Below are 20475 nucleotides of genomic sequence, written 5' to 3'. Positions count from 1 at the left end.
GCAAGGCAGGTGTTGCTTGGAGGGTAAGGTAAATGAGTTATTTGGAGGTCTGTGCGCTCTCTCCAACTCCTCGATTTCGCCTCTGTGTGTTCATGAAGTATTTTGGTGTGTTTGGTGCCTTCCTGAATGAACCTTCTCCATTTTGATCGGTCACAAGCAAGGGACTGCTTGAGTTGGCGGGGATATTTGACCTCTTCAGGGATGCTTTGAGGACATTCCTAAAGTGTTTCCGCTGTCCTCCTGGGACAGGGCCCAGGAGAGTGGGGTGCAGCTAGTACAAAACACTTGAGCCCAGAGGCTTAGGGTGTTGTAAAGGGAGTTAGTCCAGCTTGAGGCCGGCTTATTAAAAAAATTGGAACTATCAGCCTGATAGTTCCAATTTTTTCAAAGTTGGTCTTTCAGGTCAGTTTCACTGAGTTGCTGCTCTACTGTCAGCTTGATCTTCGGGCGGTTTCATGGTTCCAATTTTTTAAAGCCAGTCAACCACAAAGCTGCACAAAGGTCTAACTGACAGCAGAGCAGTGATTGGATGACCAGCAGTCGGGGGAAAGATAGAGCTCTCCTCCAATAACAGATCCTGCTTCTCCCACTTGTGCAGTGGCCTCCAAAATTCTTCTAATAACCTTCAGTGACGATAAATTATTTCTTTATTTAAAATCAATTACTCCAGGATTTATCAATTCAACTCATGGGAATAAAAGAAAACAAGGGCAATCAGAAAAGGAGAATGTACATTTAGAGATGGTAAGGCAAAGGGAGAGTGGGGTGGGTGTAGAAAGAGGGAGAGGGAGGGTTGGGATAAAGCCTCTGCCTACAATCACGTTGGCCATGACAAACTAGAAGTGGAAAAAGGTTAATATGGAAATGTGTGCAGGGATGAGTGACAAAGCAGCAAAGGTTTCTTTGGCTCTCCGATTTTGCAGGTATTTTTTGGGGAGAAGGTGATTAAAACAGCTGGAACTGAAACTAGTCTGGTTTAAGGTTTTAATGGAAACCTGTCTGATTATGGTTTCAAGGGAATCAGATAAATAATTGCGTTTTTGAACTTAAAAATGCATTAAAATAGAACTAATATTCTTGATGAACCAGCCCTAGGGCATGTTTGCATAATGGTGTTTCTGTTGACATAATTCCTTGCACACCTATTATACATCACTGGGGTTTTCAGCAGCATCAAATTCATGGGCCTAAAAGGTTAAGGCCACCATGCAGGAGCCTTTCAGCTGCACTGAACGACTTGTGATGACATCTTTCAGGAGGCCAAGAAGAAGCAGGCAATGAAAGAACAGCAGGGAGTCTCCGCTGGTAATGAGGCCAGAGCAGGCCCAAGGGAGCTCAGGCTCATGCCAGGCCAGACCCGGCTGTCATCCACATCGCAGCAGGAGCCACTCCCAGGGTATTGGATCTTTGTGTCTAGGGATACTGAGTTATCTTGAGCGAGGTGAGTGAGTGCTGTGTCAATGTGTCAGAGGAGGGAGGAAGGAGCTTAGGCAGGAGCAAGTGAATAGGATCGTCCCCTCTTTCCTTCCCTCCCTCTTTCCCTTCTACAACTCTCTAGCAATGAAACAAAGCAAGCTGCAACATGGAGAGGGTCTTTCTTTTCTATACAGAACAGGTAACCAAAATATATAAAACAAAGCCTGAGAGGTTTTCTTGCAATTTGGGTTGCAAATATTGAGTCTTTCCCCCAAATTTCAATTTACTCTCATTGTGTACATATGGTGCAATGTACAGGATATGCTAATGAGGCAGTCACTAAAATCAGTGTTAACGTCTGGAGTGTTATAAATAACTAATGGGATATTTTCTTGTCAAATTAATAATATTGCACGATGCTGTTAAACTAAAATTTGTACTCGCTGGTTAGTTTAATAGTCGCAGTGGGATCACCTTTAGGGTACACACAAAGTAACACTGCATTATATCATTGCTGCTCTTAATATTAATGACAAAGAGTGGCAACCATGGTGTTGTGAATGATCACACTGAGTTCAACCAATAGACGTTAGGAAGATATTTGACACTGTTACACATAACCAACTATAAAAGGCTCTAGCCCATGGGACAGGAGGTAAGGCATGACTGAATTAGTAAGTGGTAAGTTGATAAACAACGGTGAGTAGTAGTACATGGGGATATGACTGGGTGGCAGCCATTTAGTGTTGTGCCACATGGGTCGGAGCAGGGATTGTTACTGTTTAAAGTTTATTGGAGGAATCATCATGCCCAAGGTGTCTAATGATGATTATCAATGCCCACAAAATGGTAATATGCTAATGCTTCACAATAGCAGAAAAGTCTAAAGATTTGGTAGATATTCTAGACCTGGTATTGTGCAACAAGATGGGATTAATTAATGACCTCAGGGTGAAGGTGCCCTGAGGTAGCAACAACCATAATATGATTGAATTTTACATTCAGTTTGAGGGAGAGAAGAGTGGGTCTGAGACAATGTTTTTAAACTTAAATAAGGGCAATTATGAGGTCATGAAAGCAGAGCTGGCTAAAGTGAATTGACAAATTAGGTTAAGGGATAAGTCAATAGAGATGCAATGGCAAACATTTAAGGGGGTATTTCAAAGTACACAGAATAGACACATTCCAACAAGTAAGAAAAAGTTCAAGGGAAGGACATACCATCCATGGTTAACTAGAAAGGTTAAAGAAAGAATCAAACTTAAAGAAAAAGTATATAATTGTGCAAATATAGGCGGAAGGCCTGAAGATTGGGCAGAATATAAGGAACAGTAAAGGCTGACTAAAAGATTAATAAGGAGGGAAAAATTAGAGTACTAGAGAAAGGTAGCCAGAAATATAAAAACAGAAAGTAAAAGTTTCAATAAATATTTTTAAAAGAAACCAGGTAACAAAATGAGCACTGGTTCTAGAGAAAGTGAATCTGGAGAGTTGATAATAGAAAACAAGGAAATAGCAGATGAATTGAAATTGAATTTTGCATCAGTCCTCATTATAGAGGATACAAGTGGCATCCCTGAAGCAGCTATAAATCAGGAAATGGAAGGGAGGGAGGAACTCAGGAAAATTACAATCACCAGAAAAGTGGTACTGAGTAAATTGTTGGAGCAATGGGCAGAAAAGTGCCCGGGTCCTGATGGACTTCATCCTAGGATCTTAAAAGAAGTGGCTAGTGAGATAGTTAATCATTGGTTTTAATTTTCCAAAATTCCCTAGATTCAGGGAGGGTCCCATTAGATTAGGAGATAGCAAATGTAACACCATTATTCAAAAAGGGAGGGGGACAGAAAGCAGGAAACTACAGGCCAGTTAGCTTAACATCAGTCATAGGGAAAATATTAGAAGCTATTATTAAAGAAGCTATAGCAGGGCACTTGGATAGGCAGAGTCAACATGGTTTTGTGAAAGGGAAATCCTGTTTAACCAACATAATGGAGTTCTTTGAGGAAGTAACATGTGCTGTGGATAAAGGGGAACCGGTGGATGTACTGAACTTAGATTTCCAGAAGGCATTTGATAAAGTGGCGCATTAAAGGTTATTGCGGAAAATAAAATCTCATGGTATAGGGTGTAACATATTGGCACGGATAGAAAATTGGCTGGCTAACAGGAAGCAGAGTGTAGGCATAAATGGGTCTTTTTCAGGTTGGCAAGATGTAACGAGTGGTGTGCCACAGGGATCAGTGCTGAGACCTCAACTGTTTATAATTTATAGAAATGACTTGGATGAAGGGATGGGTGGGATAGTTGCCAAATTTGCTGATGACACGAAGATAGGTAGGAAACTAAGTTGTGAAGAGGACGTAAGGAGGCTACAAAAAGGTATAGATAGGTTGTGAGTGGACAAAGATTTGGCAAATGGTGTATAATGTGGGAAAATGTTAAATTGTCAATTTTGGCAGGAAGCACAAAAGGGAAGCATATTATCCAAATGGTGAGAGATTACAGAGCTTTGAGATGCAGAAGGATCTGGGTGTGCATGAATCACAGGAGGCTAGTATGCAGGTACAGCAAATAATTAGGAAAGCTAATACCATGTTATCATTTATTGCGAGAGGAACTGAATACAAAAGTAGGGAGGTTATGCTTAAGTTATACAGAGCACTAGTGAGACCACATTCGGAGCAGCGTGTGCAGTATTGGTCACCTTATTTAAGGAGGGATGTAAATGCATTGGAAGGAGTTCAGAGAAGGTTTACCAAACTAATACCTGGAATGGGCAGGTTTTCTTATGAGGAAAGGTTGGACAGGCTAGGCATGTTTGGAGTTTAGAAGAGTAAGAGGCAATTTGATTGAAACATATAAGATCCTGAGGAGTCTTGATAGGGTGGATGTGGAGTGGATGCTTCCTCTTGTGGGAGAATCTAGAACTAGGTGTCACTGTTTAAAAATAAGGGGTCGCCCATGTAAAACGGAGATGAAGCGAAACTTTTTCTCTCAGAGGGTCGTAAGTCTTTGGAACTCTCTTTGAAAAGGTGGTGGAAGCAGAATCTTTGAATATTTTGAAGGCAGAAGTGGATCGATTCTTGGTAAGCAAGGGGTGATAGGTTATTGGGGGTAGGTGGGATGTAGATTTGAGATTATTAACAGATCAGCCAGGATCTTATTAAATGGCAGAGCAAGCTGGAGGGGCCGAAAGGCCTACTCATGTTCCTTGTTCGTATGTTCGTAATATATGTAGTGTTCACAGGCAGTTAGAAGGCTGAACAGGATGGTGGTATGTATAGCAATATATAAGTCAAGAATGGTAAATTGAAAATTAGAACTGGATTTGTGAGAGAGGATAATCTCCTATTTTAAAAAGATCAAGTTGTTGCAGAGAAGCACAGGAGGGATATTAGAGTAATTCCAGAAATTCAGGGGGCAATTTTAACACCCCAAAAGAGTGAGTTTCATTCAGGTGGGATGTTAGAAGTCTCAAACCAGAACTCAATCCTCCCACTTCGGGTTTTAACAAAGGAGGAACGGGGACAGCAGCCATTCTGCGCCTCAGAGCCATATTGTTCATTTAAATATTTTAATGAGGCTGTACATCTCAGATTTTACCTCCATTTTAAATTTAACACTGTTCAACTGGGTTCCAGCAGCTGAAGGGGGGGCGAGGACTGCTTCACCCAGCAGGTATGTGCCTTTCCAGCATTGTTTGTAGGCAAGGAGGAGCAGAAACTTTTCCATCTGGCCCATCAACCTAACCTATTTCCTCTCCTGTTGTTCCCCCACCATAGTGATTTGATCTCCACCGCCACCCTTCCATCAACAACTATTTCTCCTGAAAACTAAGATAAAAGCAAAATACTGCAGATGCTGGAAATCTGAAACAAAAACAGGCAATGCTGGAAAAACTCAGTAGGTCTAACAGCATCTGTGGAGAGAAAAACAGATTTAATGTTTCGAGCTCTGAAGAAGAGTCATAAGGACCCGAAACATTAACTCTGTTTTTCTCTCCACAGATACTGCTACGGCAGATGGTGGAATTTGAACTCAATAAAAATCTGTAATTAAAGTCTAATGGTGCCCATAAAACCATTGTTGTAAAAACTCAACTGGTTTATTAATGCCCTTTAGAAAAAGGAAATTTGCCGTCCTCACCTGGTCTGGTTTATGTGACTCCAGAGCCGGAGTAATGTGGTTAACTCTTAAACTCTTAAATGGCCCACACAAGTCATCCACTCAGTTGTAACAAACCGCTAAAAAGTGAATAAAAGGAATGAAACTAGATGGCCCACCATTTGCACTGGAAACGACAACAGCAAACCGAGCTCTTTTGAACCTGCTTACAAACACATGGAGGCTTGTGCCAAAATTGGGAGATTTGTCTCACAGTCTAGTCAAGCAACAGCCTGGCACAGTCATACTCACAGAATCATACCTTACAGATCATGTCCCAGACCCCATCATCACCATCCCTGGGTATGTCCTGTCCCACTGGTAGCACAGGCTCAGCAGAGATGGTGGCACAGTTGTATACAGTCAGAAGGGAGTTGCCGTCGGATCCCTCAACATTGACTCCGCCCCCATGAAGTCTCATGACATCAGGTCAAGCATGGGCAAGGAAACCTCCTGCTGATTACCATGTACTGTACTGCACCGCACCCCCCCCCTCCCCCTCCCTAGATGATGAATCAGTGCTCCTCCATCTTGAACATCACTTAGAGGAAGCACTAAGGGTGACAAGGGCACAGAATGTTCTCTGGGTGAGGGACTTCAATGTCCACCAAGAATGGCTCAGTAGCAGCACCATAGACCAAGCGGGCCGGGTCCTAAAGGACATAGTTGCTTGTCTGGGTCTGCAGCAGGTGTTGAGGGAACCAACAAAAGAGAAAAACATACTGGGCCTCATTCTCACCAACCTGCTGGCCACAGATGCATTTGTCCATGACAGTATCAGTAGGAGTGACCATTGCACAGTCAGTCATTGTGGAGACGAAGACCTGTCTTCACATTGAGGATATCGTCCGTTGTGTTGTGTGGCACTATCACTGTGCTAAATGGGATAGGTTTCAAACAGATCTAGCAACTCTCGACTGGGCAGCCATGAAGCCCTGTGGGCCATCAGCAGCAACAGAATTGTACTCAACCATGATCTGTAACCTTATGGCCAGCATATTCCCTACTGTACCATTACCAGCAAGCTAGGGGATCAACCCTGGTTCAATGAAGAGTGCAGGAGGGCATGCCAGGAGCAGCACCAGGCATACCTAAAAATGTGTCAACTTGGTGAAGCTGCAACGCAGGACTACTTGCATACCAAACAGCATAAGCAACAAGTGATAGACAGAACTAAGCAATTCCACAACCAATGGATCAGATGTAAGCTCTGCAGTCCTGCCACATCCAGTCGTGAATGGTGGTGGACAATTAAACAAATCACTGGAGGAGAAGGCTCCACAAATATCCCCATTCTCAACCATGGGGAGCCCAGCACATCAGTGCAAAAGATAAGGCTGAAGCATTTGCAACAGTCTTCAGCCAGAAGTGCTGAGTGGATGATCCATCTCAGCCTCCTCCAGAGGAGCCCAGTAAGACAGATGCCAGTCTTCAGGTAATTCAATTCACTCCACGTGATATCAAGAAGTGGCTGAATGCACTGTAAATTGCAAAAGCTATGGGTCCTGACAATATTCCGGCAATAGTCCTGAAGACTTGTGCTCCAGAACTTGCCGTGCCTCGAGCCAAGCTGTCCCTGTAAAGCTACAACACTGGTATCTACTAGCCAATGAGGAAAATTGCTTAGGTATGTCCTGTATACAAAAAGCAGGACAAATCCAACCTGGCCAGTTATTGCCCCATCAGTCTACTCTCGATCATCAGTAAAGTGATGGAAAGGGTCATCTACAGTGCCATCAAGCAGCGTTTGCTTAACAATAACCGGCTCACTGATGCTCAGTTTGGGTTCCACAAGGGTCACTCAGATTCTGACCTCATTACAGCCTTAGTTCAAACATGGACAAAAGAGCTGTACTCCAGAGGTAAGGTGGCAGTGACTGCGCTTGACATCGAGTGTAGCATCAAGTAACCCGAGCAAAACTGGAGTCAATGGGAATCAGGGGGAAACTCTCCGCTGGTTGGAGTCATACCTAACATAAGGGAATATGGTGTGGCTGTTGGAGGTCAATCATCTCAGTTCCAGGACATCACTGCATGTGTTCCTCAGGTAGTGGGCTAGGCCCAACAATCCTCAGTTGCTTCATCAATGACCTTTCTTTTATCATAATGTCAGAAATGGGGATGTTCGCTGATGATTGCACAATGTTCAGCACCATTCACGACTCCTCAGATATTGAAGCAGTCCATGTCCAAATGCAGCACGACCTGGACAATATCCAAGCTTGTGCTGACAAGTGGCAAGTAACATTTGCGCCACACAAGTGCCGGGCAATAACCATCTCTAACAAGAGAATCTAACCATGGTCCATTGACATTCAATGGGATCACTCAATTCCCCATTATCAACATCCTGGGAGTTACCATTGAACAGAAACTGAACTGGAATAGCCATAAAAATACTGTGCCATAAAAATACTGTGCCTACAAGAGCAGGTCAGAGGCTAAGAATCCTGCAGCAATTAACTCACCTGCTGACTCCCCAAAGCCTGTCCACAATCTACAAGGCACAAGTCAGGAATGTGATGGAATACTCTCCACTTGCCTGGATGAGTGCAACTCCAACAACATTCAAGAAGCTTGACACTGTCCAGGGCAAAGCAGCCCACTTGTTTGGCACCACATTCACAAACATTCACTCCCTCCACTACTGAAGCACAGTGGCAGCAATGTGTACCATCTGCAAGATGCATTGTAGAATCTCACCAAGGATCCTTAGGCAGCACCTTCCAAACCCACGACAGCTACCATCTAGAAGGACAAGAGCAGCAGATACATGGGAACACCACCACCTGGAAGTTCCCCTGAAAGTCACTCACCGTCCTGACTTGGAAATCTATCATGGTTCCTTCACTGTTGCTGGGTCAAAATCCTGGAACTCCCCCACTAACTACTGTGGGTGTACCTTCACCACAGAGATTGTAGCAGTTCAAGAAGGCAGCTTACCACTACCTTCTCAAGGGCAAGTAGTGATGGACAATAAATGCTGGCCTCACCAGCGAAGTCCACATCCTGTAAATGAATAAAAAAAACATCTTGTCTCTCTGCTCCCTTCATCCCTCCTCTGTCATCACCAGCCGTGGCTTCTGACCTCCCCCGGATTTTTCCAATCTCCCGCCATTGTTCTCTTCCCCCCACCCACCATGCCCTCAAACTTTCGATTTCCCTTGTAACCCTGGTTTCCCACCTGGTGTCGATGGCCTATCTGTCCTATAGCCAGCCAACCTATTAACCTGGCTGGCTGTGGCCAGGAACAGAGAATAATATATTAATGTGGTCCTGTCTTTAAATTCGGCAGGAGCCAAGGGAAACTCCTTCTTCTGGGTTTCCTGAATGCAAAGCTGTGTAATTTCCCCTCCCCACCACCCACCCCCAACCCCCACCTCCCCTTAAATATTGGAACCTAAGGAACAGAGTTATAAAATGATGATAGTTCACTTGGGACATTTCTTTCTCGAAGAAAGGCTGAGGTTTGGTTTGATACATGTTTTTAAGATTATAAGGATATTGGAGTTGGTAAGTTTTTTTCTGTTGTATATGCAATTCAAGAACAAGGACCTGTGGGATCAAACAAAAGATGAAAGAATTGAAAGTTCATCATGTCTTTTATTAATAGGGTGATAACTATTTATAATGGACCACGGACAAGAGTAGTAGAACAAGAAACTGTGATGGTTTCAACAAGGGACTCTTCTCAACAAATACCATTCATGGTTATTAAACTTAGAAACTTAGCACTAGGCTTTATTTCCAGAGGGTTAGAATTGAAAAGCAGGCAAGTTATGCTGAACCTGTACTGAGCCTTGGTTCGACCACACAGAGTACTGCAAGTAATTCTTTTTGTCATCTTATAAAAAGGATTGAGGGGCACTGGAGAAGGTGCAGAGAAGATTTACAAAGATGATACTGGAAATGCACGGGTATATGTACCATGAAATGATTGACAGGCTGGATCTCCTTTCTCTTGCAGAAAGAAATCTGAGGTGACCTAATAGAGGTATTTAAAACGCTGAAAGGTTTTGATAGAGTGGATAGAGAGAAAATGTTTTCTCTTGTGGGGAAGAGCAAGAATAGAGGCCATCAATATAAGACAGTCACCAAGAAACCCAATAGAAGGTTCAGAAGAAACTTCAAAATGATGAGAATGTGGGACTCACTACCACAGGGAGTGGTTGAGGTGAATAGTATAGCTGCATTTGAGGGGAAAATCGAGGGTTATGTTATGATCCCCAGCTGAGGTTACCACTGGACAAACCTGATCCCAGGGTGGAACCCAGTCTGAAAGATCCTAACTTTTATTTGTTTGCTTAGATACATGGAGAGGGTCGACTGAACAGAGTCCCTGGAGTTAGCTAATGAACTTTCAACAAAAGCATAAAGTATTTATTAAACAAGAAGAGATAAACCATACTACAATACTCATTCACCCACAACTATACCTTCAGAGATATATAGAGATTTGTAAGGTTAACACAAATTACAAAAGCTATCTAAGATTCTAATGTTCACAATAAGTACGCAGTAAGTAAACCAATTGCCAACCTATGGGCAGACATACCACACTCTGAAACCAAGTGACAGGTGCTACCCCAGACAGATGTTATGGATTTCTCCTCAATTACCCCCAGATGCTTGTTGCACCATGAGCCAACCAGTCTCACTGAACTCCGCCTTTCACATGAGGGTTTCCAATCTCCACTTTCCAAGAACTTGCCTTGGAATCTTCTCCCAAACCAATGCTTTCTCTTAGAAGCCTTCCATGAGGGTTCACTTCTAGGGTGTTGAACTCTCCTTCCCGTGTTCATCTCTCCTGGATTGCCACATCCATTCAAGCTTTCTTCCATGCACTCTCTCTCATGGACTCAGCTGTCAACAGCACACCACTGCTTCACATATCCATAGCAAAGAGTTACAGACCTTCAGTTGCCTCTTTGGACCTTCTGACTTCGCACAAGCCTTTATATCGCTTTGACTCTGGCTCCTGCAGCTTGGAGCTTTAAGCTTGGAGCCTTTCTCTGCCCCTCACTCTTAAATTCACTTAACAGGACCTTTCCCAGGTTCCAGTCCTTCCTTTGACTAGAAGGTCTGCTTGGGACTTTCTCCTGTTCCATTCCCTGAATTCCTGGGGACTTTCTTCTTTAGCTTGGGACTGGCTATCTGTCCCTTTAGCTCCAGTCTCTCCCTGGCAGCTACTTTCAACCAACTTTAGCTTGGAACTGGCTATCTGCCCCTTATAGGCTGCTTCTGCCTGGCAGCTGTCTTCAAAACTGAACTCAAAAACTACTGTTTCTAGTTTCTTGTGTGTGTGTCAGTGGGACTGACCTGCCTCTCTGGACCCTTGTTGCTAAGCAACAGCCCAGTTTTTCTACTCGTATTTGCTTAACTTCTCTTAAAGTCATAAACTCTCATTAGAAATGCAGGCACTTTTTAAAGTGAAACAAACCCAACTTGACCTTTCCTTAACACAAGAAATACAAATCAAACTTAAACATTAAAGCTAAAACTCATTCCTAACACCCACAAATACCAATATAACTTATTTAAACTATCTCTATTTCCTAACAGGTTACAGTAATAGATTTAGATGAGAAAAGATGGGAGGAGGCTTTAGTGGAGCAAAAACACACATGGGCTGGTTGGGCTGAATGGCCTGTTTTTGTGCTGTATATCCAATGTTATGTCTATGTAAATGCATCTGGATAGTGTGTGGGCAATGGATAAGTAAGTTGCATGGACCAATGATCTATTCTAGCATGAAACTATTAATATGTATGTCATAGTAATTAGTGGAATTCTTATCTCATAACATTTATTAAGACAGAACAGGAATGAATAGAATTCAATGTTTGAACTTACCACACCACTTGACCTTCCAATTACGGTTGGCATCAACTCCATGACAATTGAAATTGGTATTATTAGAACGTGTCTTTCTCCAGAAACGATCCTAAACATGAAGCAAAATTATTCACATTTCAAATTAAAATGATCAAAGTTCAAATTTCTAAAGAACTTCTCCACTTTAATTGTAATGACTGATAAAATAATATGTCACTTGACTATACAGAGCCATGTGATCGCTTTGTGCTACAGCTCTGCCCAAATTTTCTTTACGTAATTATGTGGCTAAAAAAAAAATAAAGTTTACTAGTTCTTTGAATTTATTAATTAATTTATGAAGTCGTAGACCTGTATGAGTTCAAACTGTTTGCTTAGAAAAAGGACAACAACTAGAATTGGAACTAATCTTTGGAAGACTTGCTTTAAACAAAACATGATTCACTTACGGTTGTCCAGCTATAATGGTATCCATCTACATTAAAAACAGGCATGATGTAGAAATACAGTTGTTTTAGAAGTCGTCGCATTGCAGGGTCATTACGGTATGTTTGCACAGCCTTACACAGAAAAAAAAATTAAACCACTCAGATGCATTTTATAAAATCTGATGTAATTTGTAACTGTAAGCTTGCACTGTGTATGAAGTATACATTTATATATATTATCACAGAATGACTTACTTTACTATGGCTATTCCCATATAAAACTATGTATTTTATATACCATTCAATTGTAAAGTCAAGAACATCTGTGAAAACAAGGATAATTTAAACTACTTTATTCTTGAGGCTAGATTGAAGGCTTATAACATTACGCTAACAAAAGTTGTGATAAGAGGAACAAGGAATAGGTGCTTTTCAGCTGGGAACGGCAGCCACGCTCGCAACAACTAATCTACAATGTTTTGATGATAATTTCACAGACAGAAATGTTTTATGCCTGCCTCCATAAAATCACAGAACTGGCAGCATGTTTCTGGGATGATTACCTGGATAGCCCAAGAATTCTGCTCAACTTGTCCTGATAATCTCAATCAGATCTACATCTCATGAAAAGTGTAGCTTCTGTTCTGGACCTACATGTTTGTGGGTCTTATTAATTCACAGTGTAGAACATTTTTCAAAGAAAAACACCATTTAAATTTTGAAGCAAGCACAAAACCTCTAATTATGTCAGTTTGAAAATATAAATATTCTATTATTGACACCTGTGAGAGAGAAAGAAACAAAGACAAAATATAGAGAGAATGGCTGACAGACTACCTCTCTCCTTATTGTAATTTGATTCTTTTTCTAAAAAGTGGGAGTTTCCACAAGGTTGCACCAAATCTTTTCCATGCAATTCGCCCAATATCGGTCTATTCAGCGCAAAGGATTGAGAAATTCCAAGCACAAATTGTCTCCATAGCAAATCGAGTTTCCGCAATCTTTTCCATAAATTTTTAAAAAAACACGCTAGAAACATAATTAAACTGGTCAGATTGAATTAATAACCATGGCAAGTTGCCTGTGGGCCTAAGGAGGCTCTTAAAATTAAGCATTTTGTAAGCGCAAGTGCTCTAATGGGCACCTTTTAAAAAGTAAACATTTTAGTTTACTAAGAAACTGACTACTGTATATCAATGAAACCAATAAATGGTTCTGTATAGTTTTTTTAAAGACATTTTCATTTATTTAAAATTAGTCACTCTCAGGTGGTGGACTAGCCAGTCTTATTAAAAGCACTAATTTTTTTGTGATAAAACAATTTCAGCTGCATTAATAAAACTATACAAGGTTGCTACTACCAAGTAGGTAAAGGATATTTTTTACTGCAAGAAAAAATTATGTTCTAAAACCCTGCAGGATTGAGCAGGTTCAAAGACATGCAAATACGTTTTGAATAGAAAATTGAAAATTGAGAGGGAAATATAATAAATTTTGTTCTTATATTTATTTGGGGGATGAGCGCCGCTGGCTGGGCCAGCAGTTATTGCCCATTCCTAACTGCCCTTGGGAAGGTGGTGCTGAGCTGCCTTCTTGAACCGCTGCAGTCCATGAGGTGCAGGTACACCCAGAGTGCTGTTAAGAATGGAGTTCCAGGTTTTTGACCCAGTGACATGGCAATATAGTTCCAAATCAGGATGACAAGTGCCTTGGAGAGGAACTTGCAAGTAGTGGTGTTGGCATGTGTCTGCTATCCTTGTTCTTTTAGGTGTTCGAGGTCATGAGTTAGGGAGGTTCTGTCGAAGGAGCCTTGGAAAATTGCTGCAGTCTTATAGATGGTACACTCTGTCACCACTGTGCATCAGTGGTGGAGGGAGTGAATGTTTAACATGATGGACAGGGTGCTGATCAAGCAGACTGCTTGATCCTAAATGGTGTTGAGCTTGTTGGATGTTGTTGGAATTGCACTCACCAAGGCAAGTGGAGAATATTCTATCACAGTCTTGACTTGTGACTTAAACATGGTGGACATGCTTTGAAAAGTCAGGAGAATAGTTATTTGCTGCATAATTCGCAGCTGCTGACCTGCATTTGTTGCCACAGTATTTATATGGCTGGTCCCTTTAACTTTCTGGTCAATGGTGACCCTGAGGATGTTGAAGCTGGCGCATTTAGTGATGGTGATGGTTGAATGTCAATGGGAGATGGCTAGATTCTCTATTATCGGAGATGGTCATTGCTTGGCACTTAATATTACTTGCCACTTATCAGCCCAAGACTGAATTTTGTCCAGATCTGCCTGCATGCGAGCACGGAGTGCTTTAATATTTGAAGAGTTGTGCATATTATGAACATTGTACAATCATTACAAACACCCTCACTTCTGACCTTATGATGGTGGGAGGGTCATCGATGAAGCAGTTAAAGGTGGTTGGCCCTAGGACGCTACCTTGAGGAATTCCTGCAGTCATGTCTGGGACTGAGACAATTGGCCTTCAACAACCACAGCCATCTCCCTTTGTGCTAGGCATGACTTCAGCCAGTGGAGAGTTTTCCCTCAATTCCTATTGACTTCAGTTTTGTTAAGGCCCCTTGATGCCACACACAATTAAATGTTGCCTTAATGCCAAGGACAGTCACTCTCACCTCTCCTCTTGAATTCAGCTCTTGTGTCCATGTTTGGATCAAGGTTGTGATGTGACCTGGAGCAGATTGGCCCTGGCGGAACCCATACTGAGCACTGGTGAGCAGGTAAATGCCGCTTGTCAAAACTGTCAACAAGACCTTCCATTATTTTGTTGGTTAGTTGATAGTAGACTGAACTGCAGTAATTGGCTGGATTGGATTTGTCCTGCTTTTTGTGGTCAGTACATAGCTGGGCACTTATCCACATTGACAGTTAGATGCCAGTTTTTTAAATAGACTGGCGCAATTTTGAGCACAGTTTGAGCTCAGATTGCCGATTGTCCCAAAATAGAAATTCTACCCTAAAAGTATGTTGAATAATAAAATTAAACAAAGCCACTTTGATGTAAAATTATAGGAGATAAGGGTAGGAATGGGAGGTAAGAAGGGAAATGGGTTGAGGGGAAAGACCTCAGATGTAGAACCTATCCTTGAGGTTAGTGAATGAATGGAAAGCTCAGGATAATGTAAGAGGGAAGAGAACAATACAGGGATAGAATGGATAATTTAAAAAGAGAAAGGTAAGGATGGCCATCTGAGTGTGTAGGGGCAGTAATGGGTGTGTGTGTGTGTGTGTGTGTTTGGACAGTAGATAGAGGAAAGGCAAAAGGCAAGGAATTTCATAGGAGGAAGAAGTGACAGAAGAATGAATGGTGAGGGGGGGGATGGGAAAGGAACCACTAACCACACATTTTTCTCCAGAACATGCACTGTAAAATACACTGTTGATGGCATATTTCTACATCGCAACACAGTTGGAGCACATGTACAGTCCTGTGCATCTCATTATAGAAAGAATCATGGAGCAGCATTAAAAATACAATGTAGATTCACTCAGGTGATAACAGAGATCAGAGAATATAGTTCCAATGGGAGACTTCAAAACTTAGGCAATATGTGCTAGGGTGAAAGACATGGAATAGGTGGATAAACTTTTCAGTAGGAGTACTGTAGATAGCAGCCAAAAATCATCCTTCATGTTGGAACCAATGCTCTAAGCAAAAGTTTGTTTGAGGTACTGCAGCGAGAGTTTAAGTTATGTGTTAGATTGAAAAGCAAGACCTGAATAACAGATGACTTTCATCCAAACTGGAACAGAACAAATGTCTTTGAGATTAAGTTGAGCAGTGACAGGATTTGAATGAATATGGCAGAGTACTTCTGTAAAGACTAGGCTTGAGGCTAGAAAAAGCAGGATAAATAACAGTGGCGGAAGAGAAGCAGAAGGCTTAGCTGAAATTAATAGTGAGAAAATATTACCAGCAAAAAAGGAAAGTGTCTTTGGGCTCATGAGAGATTTAAAAAACTGTTGTAGAAGGAACAAGGGACATCAAAAAGCTAAATGAGAAAGGTAAGAAAAAGAGAACGAGGGCCAACATTCCAAAAAAAGTTAGGATGAGATAATAGTAGGTATGTGCAAGCAAAGTAGAAAAGCTAGAAGCACCATTAAGTATGGATATGCTATAATAGCAATTGCAGAGGCTTAGTTTAGGTTTTGACAGAGGAACTTAATATTCCAGCAAGAATATATTCAGGAGAGATAGAGGGATGGAACTGTGAGGTGAATAGCAGTAATAATCAAGGATTTAATTATAGTGCTAGAATGTAAGGATGGGCCAACAAGCTGAAGGTGCAATTTAATGTGGACAAGTGTGACGTATGTATCTTGAGGTAAAAACAAGGAATAGGAATATACATTTAAAAGAAAGACACTTGAGGCTGTGGATGAACAGACAGAATTATGTGTTCAGAAGATAATTCCTTTAAAATGTTGGTGCACATTATAAAAATGATCAGTAGCATTTTGGATTTTATAAGCAAGGGTGTGGAGTGCAAGGATAAAGAAGTAATGATGCATTTATACAAAACCATTGGTTAGACCACAGTTAGGGCATGAGTGCATAGCTTTGGATGCTCCATTACAGAAATGATATTAAAGCAATAGAGCATGTTCAGCTCAGCTTTACCAGGAAAATGCTAAATATGGAAAATTATCGTTGTGAGGACTATTCCCAGTGGAGCAAAGAAGGTAATCAGGAACGTAAATAGAAATTATGAAATTATTAATTGGGTGAATAAGAAAATACTAGTACTGGACAGTATATAATGAAGAAAGCATTTAAAATTAAGAGATTAGGAGTAATTTATTTGCACAGGTGTTTATTGGAGAATGCAATTATTTGCAGCAGGGAGTAGTTAAATCAAAGAGCCTTTCACCACTCACTGAGGCTGCCATTGAAGGCTGCGAACGCAGGGCATGTTCTGGCAATATCACTTGTACTGAAACCCAGAAGTTGCAGTGCTCTTCAATGGGCTCCGGAGGAGTGCACATGCTCAGTCCTGCCGTTTGGATGTTTGAAGTGGCAGGGACCGATAGTGGGACAATTTTGGCTATTTTCCCCCAGCATGCATGGATTTTTACAAGCAAGGAGTGATTCCTGATAATCACAGATACAGCAGGTGTTAGAGTATGGTTTTAGATGGGAGAGGGGATGGAGAGCGTGTTGAACCTGTTACTTGGAGATGTGTTAACCTGAGTAAACTCCAACTAAATATAGAAAAAGAAATTAACCCCAGCCTTTTTGATCAAAGTCATTGCAGGGCTGAGTATTAATCGAGGCAGTTCTGCTGTGTTTTTCACCTCCCATCAAGCGCTGAGTGATGTTTCCAACATTGACAAGACTGAGGAACGGGGGAGCATGGGTGGGCGAAGCAGGGTGGGAAAGAGGAGTTAACGTCACCTGCCATAATGTTATAATATGCCAGATGGTAATTGACAGGCTGACCAAATCCCAAAGGGAAACTTGGGGGAGAATTTTCCTCCCATCGGGTGGGCTGGGCAGGAGCAGGCGCAGGCAGGCGCGCAGCCGATTGCCGCCCACGATCAGCTGCGTGCCACCATTTTACATGGGCAGGCCAATTAGAAAGAGCGCAGAAATCTCCCTGAGGCACGGAGCTGCCTCAGGGAGATTATTTCAATTTTTCATAATCAAAGTAAAGAAAACAAAATTATTCAGACATGTCCCCTCATGTGATAATGTCACATGAGGTGGAACATGTAAATTAATTTTAATTAAAAATTTTATTAAACTTATGAACCCTTCATGAAACCTCATTCCGCCCATGGATGAGGTTCCATGAAAAATGTGAAGGCTGCCTGGGCTCTTCGCCTGCCCGCCAATCTTAAGGTTGGACGGGCAGCCCTGGTAATGACTTTAATGAGAGGATTAATGGCCTTAACTGGCCTTTGACAATTCAGCGGGCACACAGCCAATTCTGGTGTGGGCCCGCCGAACTGAAGATCAGAACGACGCGCGGTGACATCAGGATGCACGCCCGACGTTACCGCGTGTCATTTTACACGTCGGCGAGCAGGGCCCGCCCCCGCGCACCGACCAGAAGATTCAAGCCATGCGATCACAAGGATTTTGCCATTTATATTTATTAAGAGAAGGTATATACACTGAAGTCAGAAGTAAAGCGTCCACTACCATCTTTGGACATTTTAAAGATTAAATTAAAACATTTATTAATGAAAGAAAATAAGTTAAACACACAAGCTTACAGTTATACAGCTAAACTTAGTCTTATAACATTTCCCAAAAGATATCTACTTAACCAGACTCCCAACTATATACCCCTTTCAGGAAACAGTCCGAATAGATTCTTAATCTATAAAAACATCCAGCAATATTGCCACAAGCTCCCACTGTTGTCATAAGGAAGGTATTTCACAGCTTCTCTCTCCCTCTCACTCTTTTTCACAGGGCTATTTCACACAGTCTACCTCTTAAGATCTCACAGGGCCACTCCCCACACAGCTTTCTATCTTTCTTTAAATATATTTCCTCCCTTTTGATTTGTAAATCCCACTGTTTCATCCTTGCTTTGGAAGTTAGTTTTCCCGGAATATAAAAATCTTTCATGTTGTCCTTATGGCCAGCACTGGGGGGAAAAAAAATGTAATAACTTTGCCTTGTTTATCTTGCCAGTTGTAAAATATCTTATCATGTCCCTTTGAAAATCAAATAACTTCTCAACGTATCTACAAATGCAAATTCCATTCACACTGCATCTGCTGAGACTTCATCTTAGCTCACCCATTTCCATTTCAAAATGCCTGTTTTACACTTAACCCCATTGATGATTGAAACCTTTCAGTCTGACCATCTTTACTTTAATTAAATTAATCATACAAACACACACACACACAAAAACCTGTTTCAGTAATCGACAGTAATATTGGGAAAAAATATTTCCTTTACACCTCCATCCTTATGGACAATGAACTGTCATAATTCTAAAAGACAGTTTCATTTTCTCAACCCATTTCGCATTATTTACCATACTTACCTCTATACACAAACTATTACAGTACTAAGCACATGCATTAACATGACTAAACAAGGCCTCCATATCAACAGAGATCATTCCAGTCAATTGTCCATGTTTTAAATGCCAATTTCCTTTGAACTTTAAACTCTTGACAACGCACCTGCAACTAAATTTTCTCGTCCAGCCACATGTATAGTCTGTAAATTAAACAGTTGCAGTAATAAACTCCATCTGAACAGTCTGGCACTTTGGTCTCGAAATTTGACAAGAAATTTTAAAGCATTGTGGTCTGTAAACAATTGTTTCTGAAGAATTGCTTGCAACATAAACCTCAAAATGCTACAACACTAACACCAGACCTAGAGTCACTTTTTTGATGGATGAGTATTTTCTCTGATGTACATTCAGCTTTCGTGAAAAATATCCTACCAGCTTTTCAATTCCTGCTTCATTCTCTTGTAACAACACAGCACGAATACCCAAATCACTTGCATCAATTGCCAACTTGGCATAATGAGCCAAAACTAGTGTAGTAGTCAACACAGTTTTAAAACTGTCAAATGCATTCTGACACTCCCATGTCCATTGAAATTTCTTGTTCTTTTTTAGTAGTTCAGTCAATGGAGCAAGCACATTGCTAAAATTTGGTACAAACTTCCGATAAAATCCACTCATGCCTAAAAATCTCAAAACTTCCCATTTTGTTGTAGGCACTTGGAAATTCATGATGGCTTTTACTTTTACATCTCGTGAGGCCACCTGACCGGGTCTAACGGTGTGACCTAAATATGTAGTTTGCACTTTCACAAATTCACTCTTAGCCAAGTTCACTACCAAATTAGCTTCTTGCAGTCAATCAAACAGTTCTTTCAGATGTTGTAAATGCTCCTCCTACATTTGACTGAAAACTACCAAATTGTCAATATAAACAGCGCAATTGCTCAGTCCTGCAATTACTTTATTTGTCAATCTTTGAAATGTTGCTGCTGCATTCTTCATACCAAATGGCATAACTTTAAACTGATATAGTCCATCTGGTGTTACAAAAGCTGATATCTCTTTCGCTCTGTTTGACAAGAGCACTTGCCAATATCCTCGCAGCAAGTCAATCTTTGTGATAAATTCTGATTGTCCCACTTTCTCAATACAATCTTCCAATCATGGAATAGGATATGAATCCACTTTTGTCACTACGTTTACTTTTCGATAATCCACACACAGTCCTTGTGTTCCATTTGGTTGCAGTACCATCACAGTAGGTGAACTCCTGTTACTGCAACTAAATCCCATAATGTCATTCTGAAGCATGGATTTGATTTCTTTTTGCACTTGAACTAATTTTACTGGATTAAATTTAAGGATGTTGCCTTATTGAAATTGAATCTCCCACATCCACAGCATGCATAGCCAAATTTGTTCTTCCCAGCTTATTCCCACAAATAGCTTTGTGTGACTGCAATTGTTTTTCCAAATCATTCTGACACTTGTCTGTTGAAATGGAAATGGGTGAGCTAAGATGAAGTCTCAGCAGGTGCAGTGTGAATGGAATTTGCATTTGTAGATACGTTGAGAAGTTATTTGATTTTCAAAGGGACATGATAAGATATTT

General features: G+C 41.3%; 1 protein-coding gene across 1 annotated transcript in view; it reads right to left on the bottom strand.

The window, feature by feature from the left end:
* cpa6 (carboxypeptidase A6) overlaps positions 1-20475 on the bottom strand; it is a 136866-nt gene that overhangs the window by 63901 nt on the left and 52490 nt on the right. Inside the window, exons 6-7 of the mRNA XM_078541231.1 lie at positions 11868-11978; positions 11437-11527 (exon numbers count right to left, since the gene is read on the bottom strand). Coding sequence (XP_078397357.1) covers positions 11437-11527; positions 11868-11978 — 202 coding nt within the window. The remainder of the gene's footprint in view (positions 1-11436; positions 11528-11867; positions 11979-20475) is intronic.

The sequence above is a fragment of the Cetorhinus maximus genome, chromosome 4, assembly GCF_964194155.1.
Source record: "Cetorhinus maximus chromosome 4, sCetMax3.hap1.1, whole genome shotgun sequence".
Taxonomy (NCBI): Eukaryota; Metazoa; Chordata; class Chondrichthyes; order Lamniformes; family Cetorhinidae; genus Cetorhinus; species Cetorhinus maximus.
Note: the sequence above shows the minus strand (reverse complement) of the source record. Positions and strands in the feature narration are given on the sequence as shown.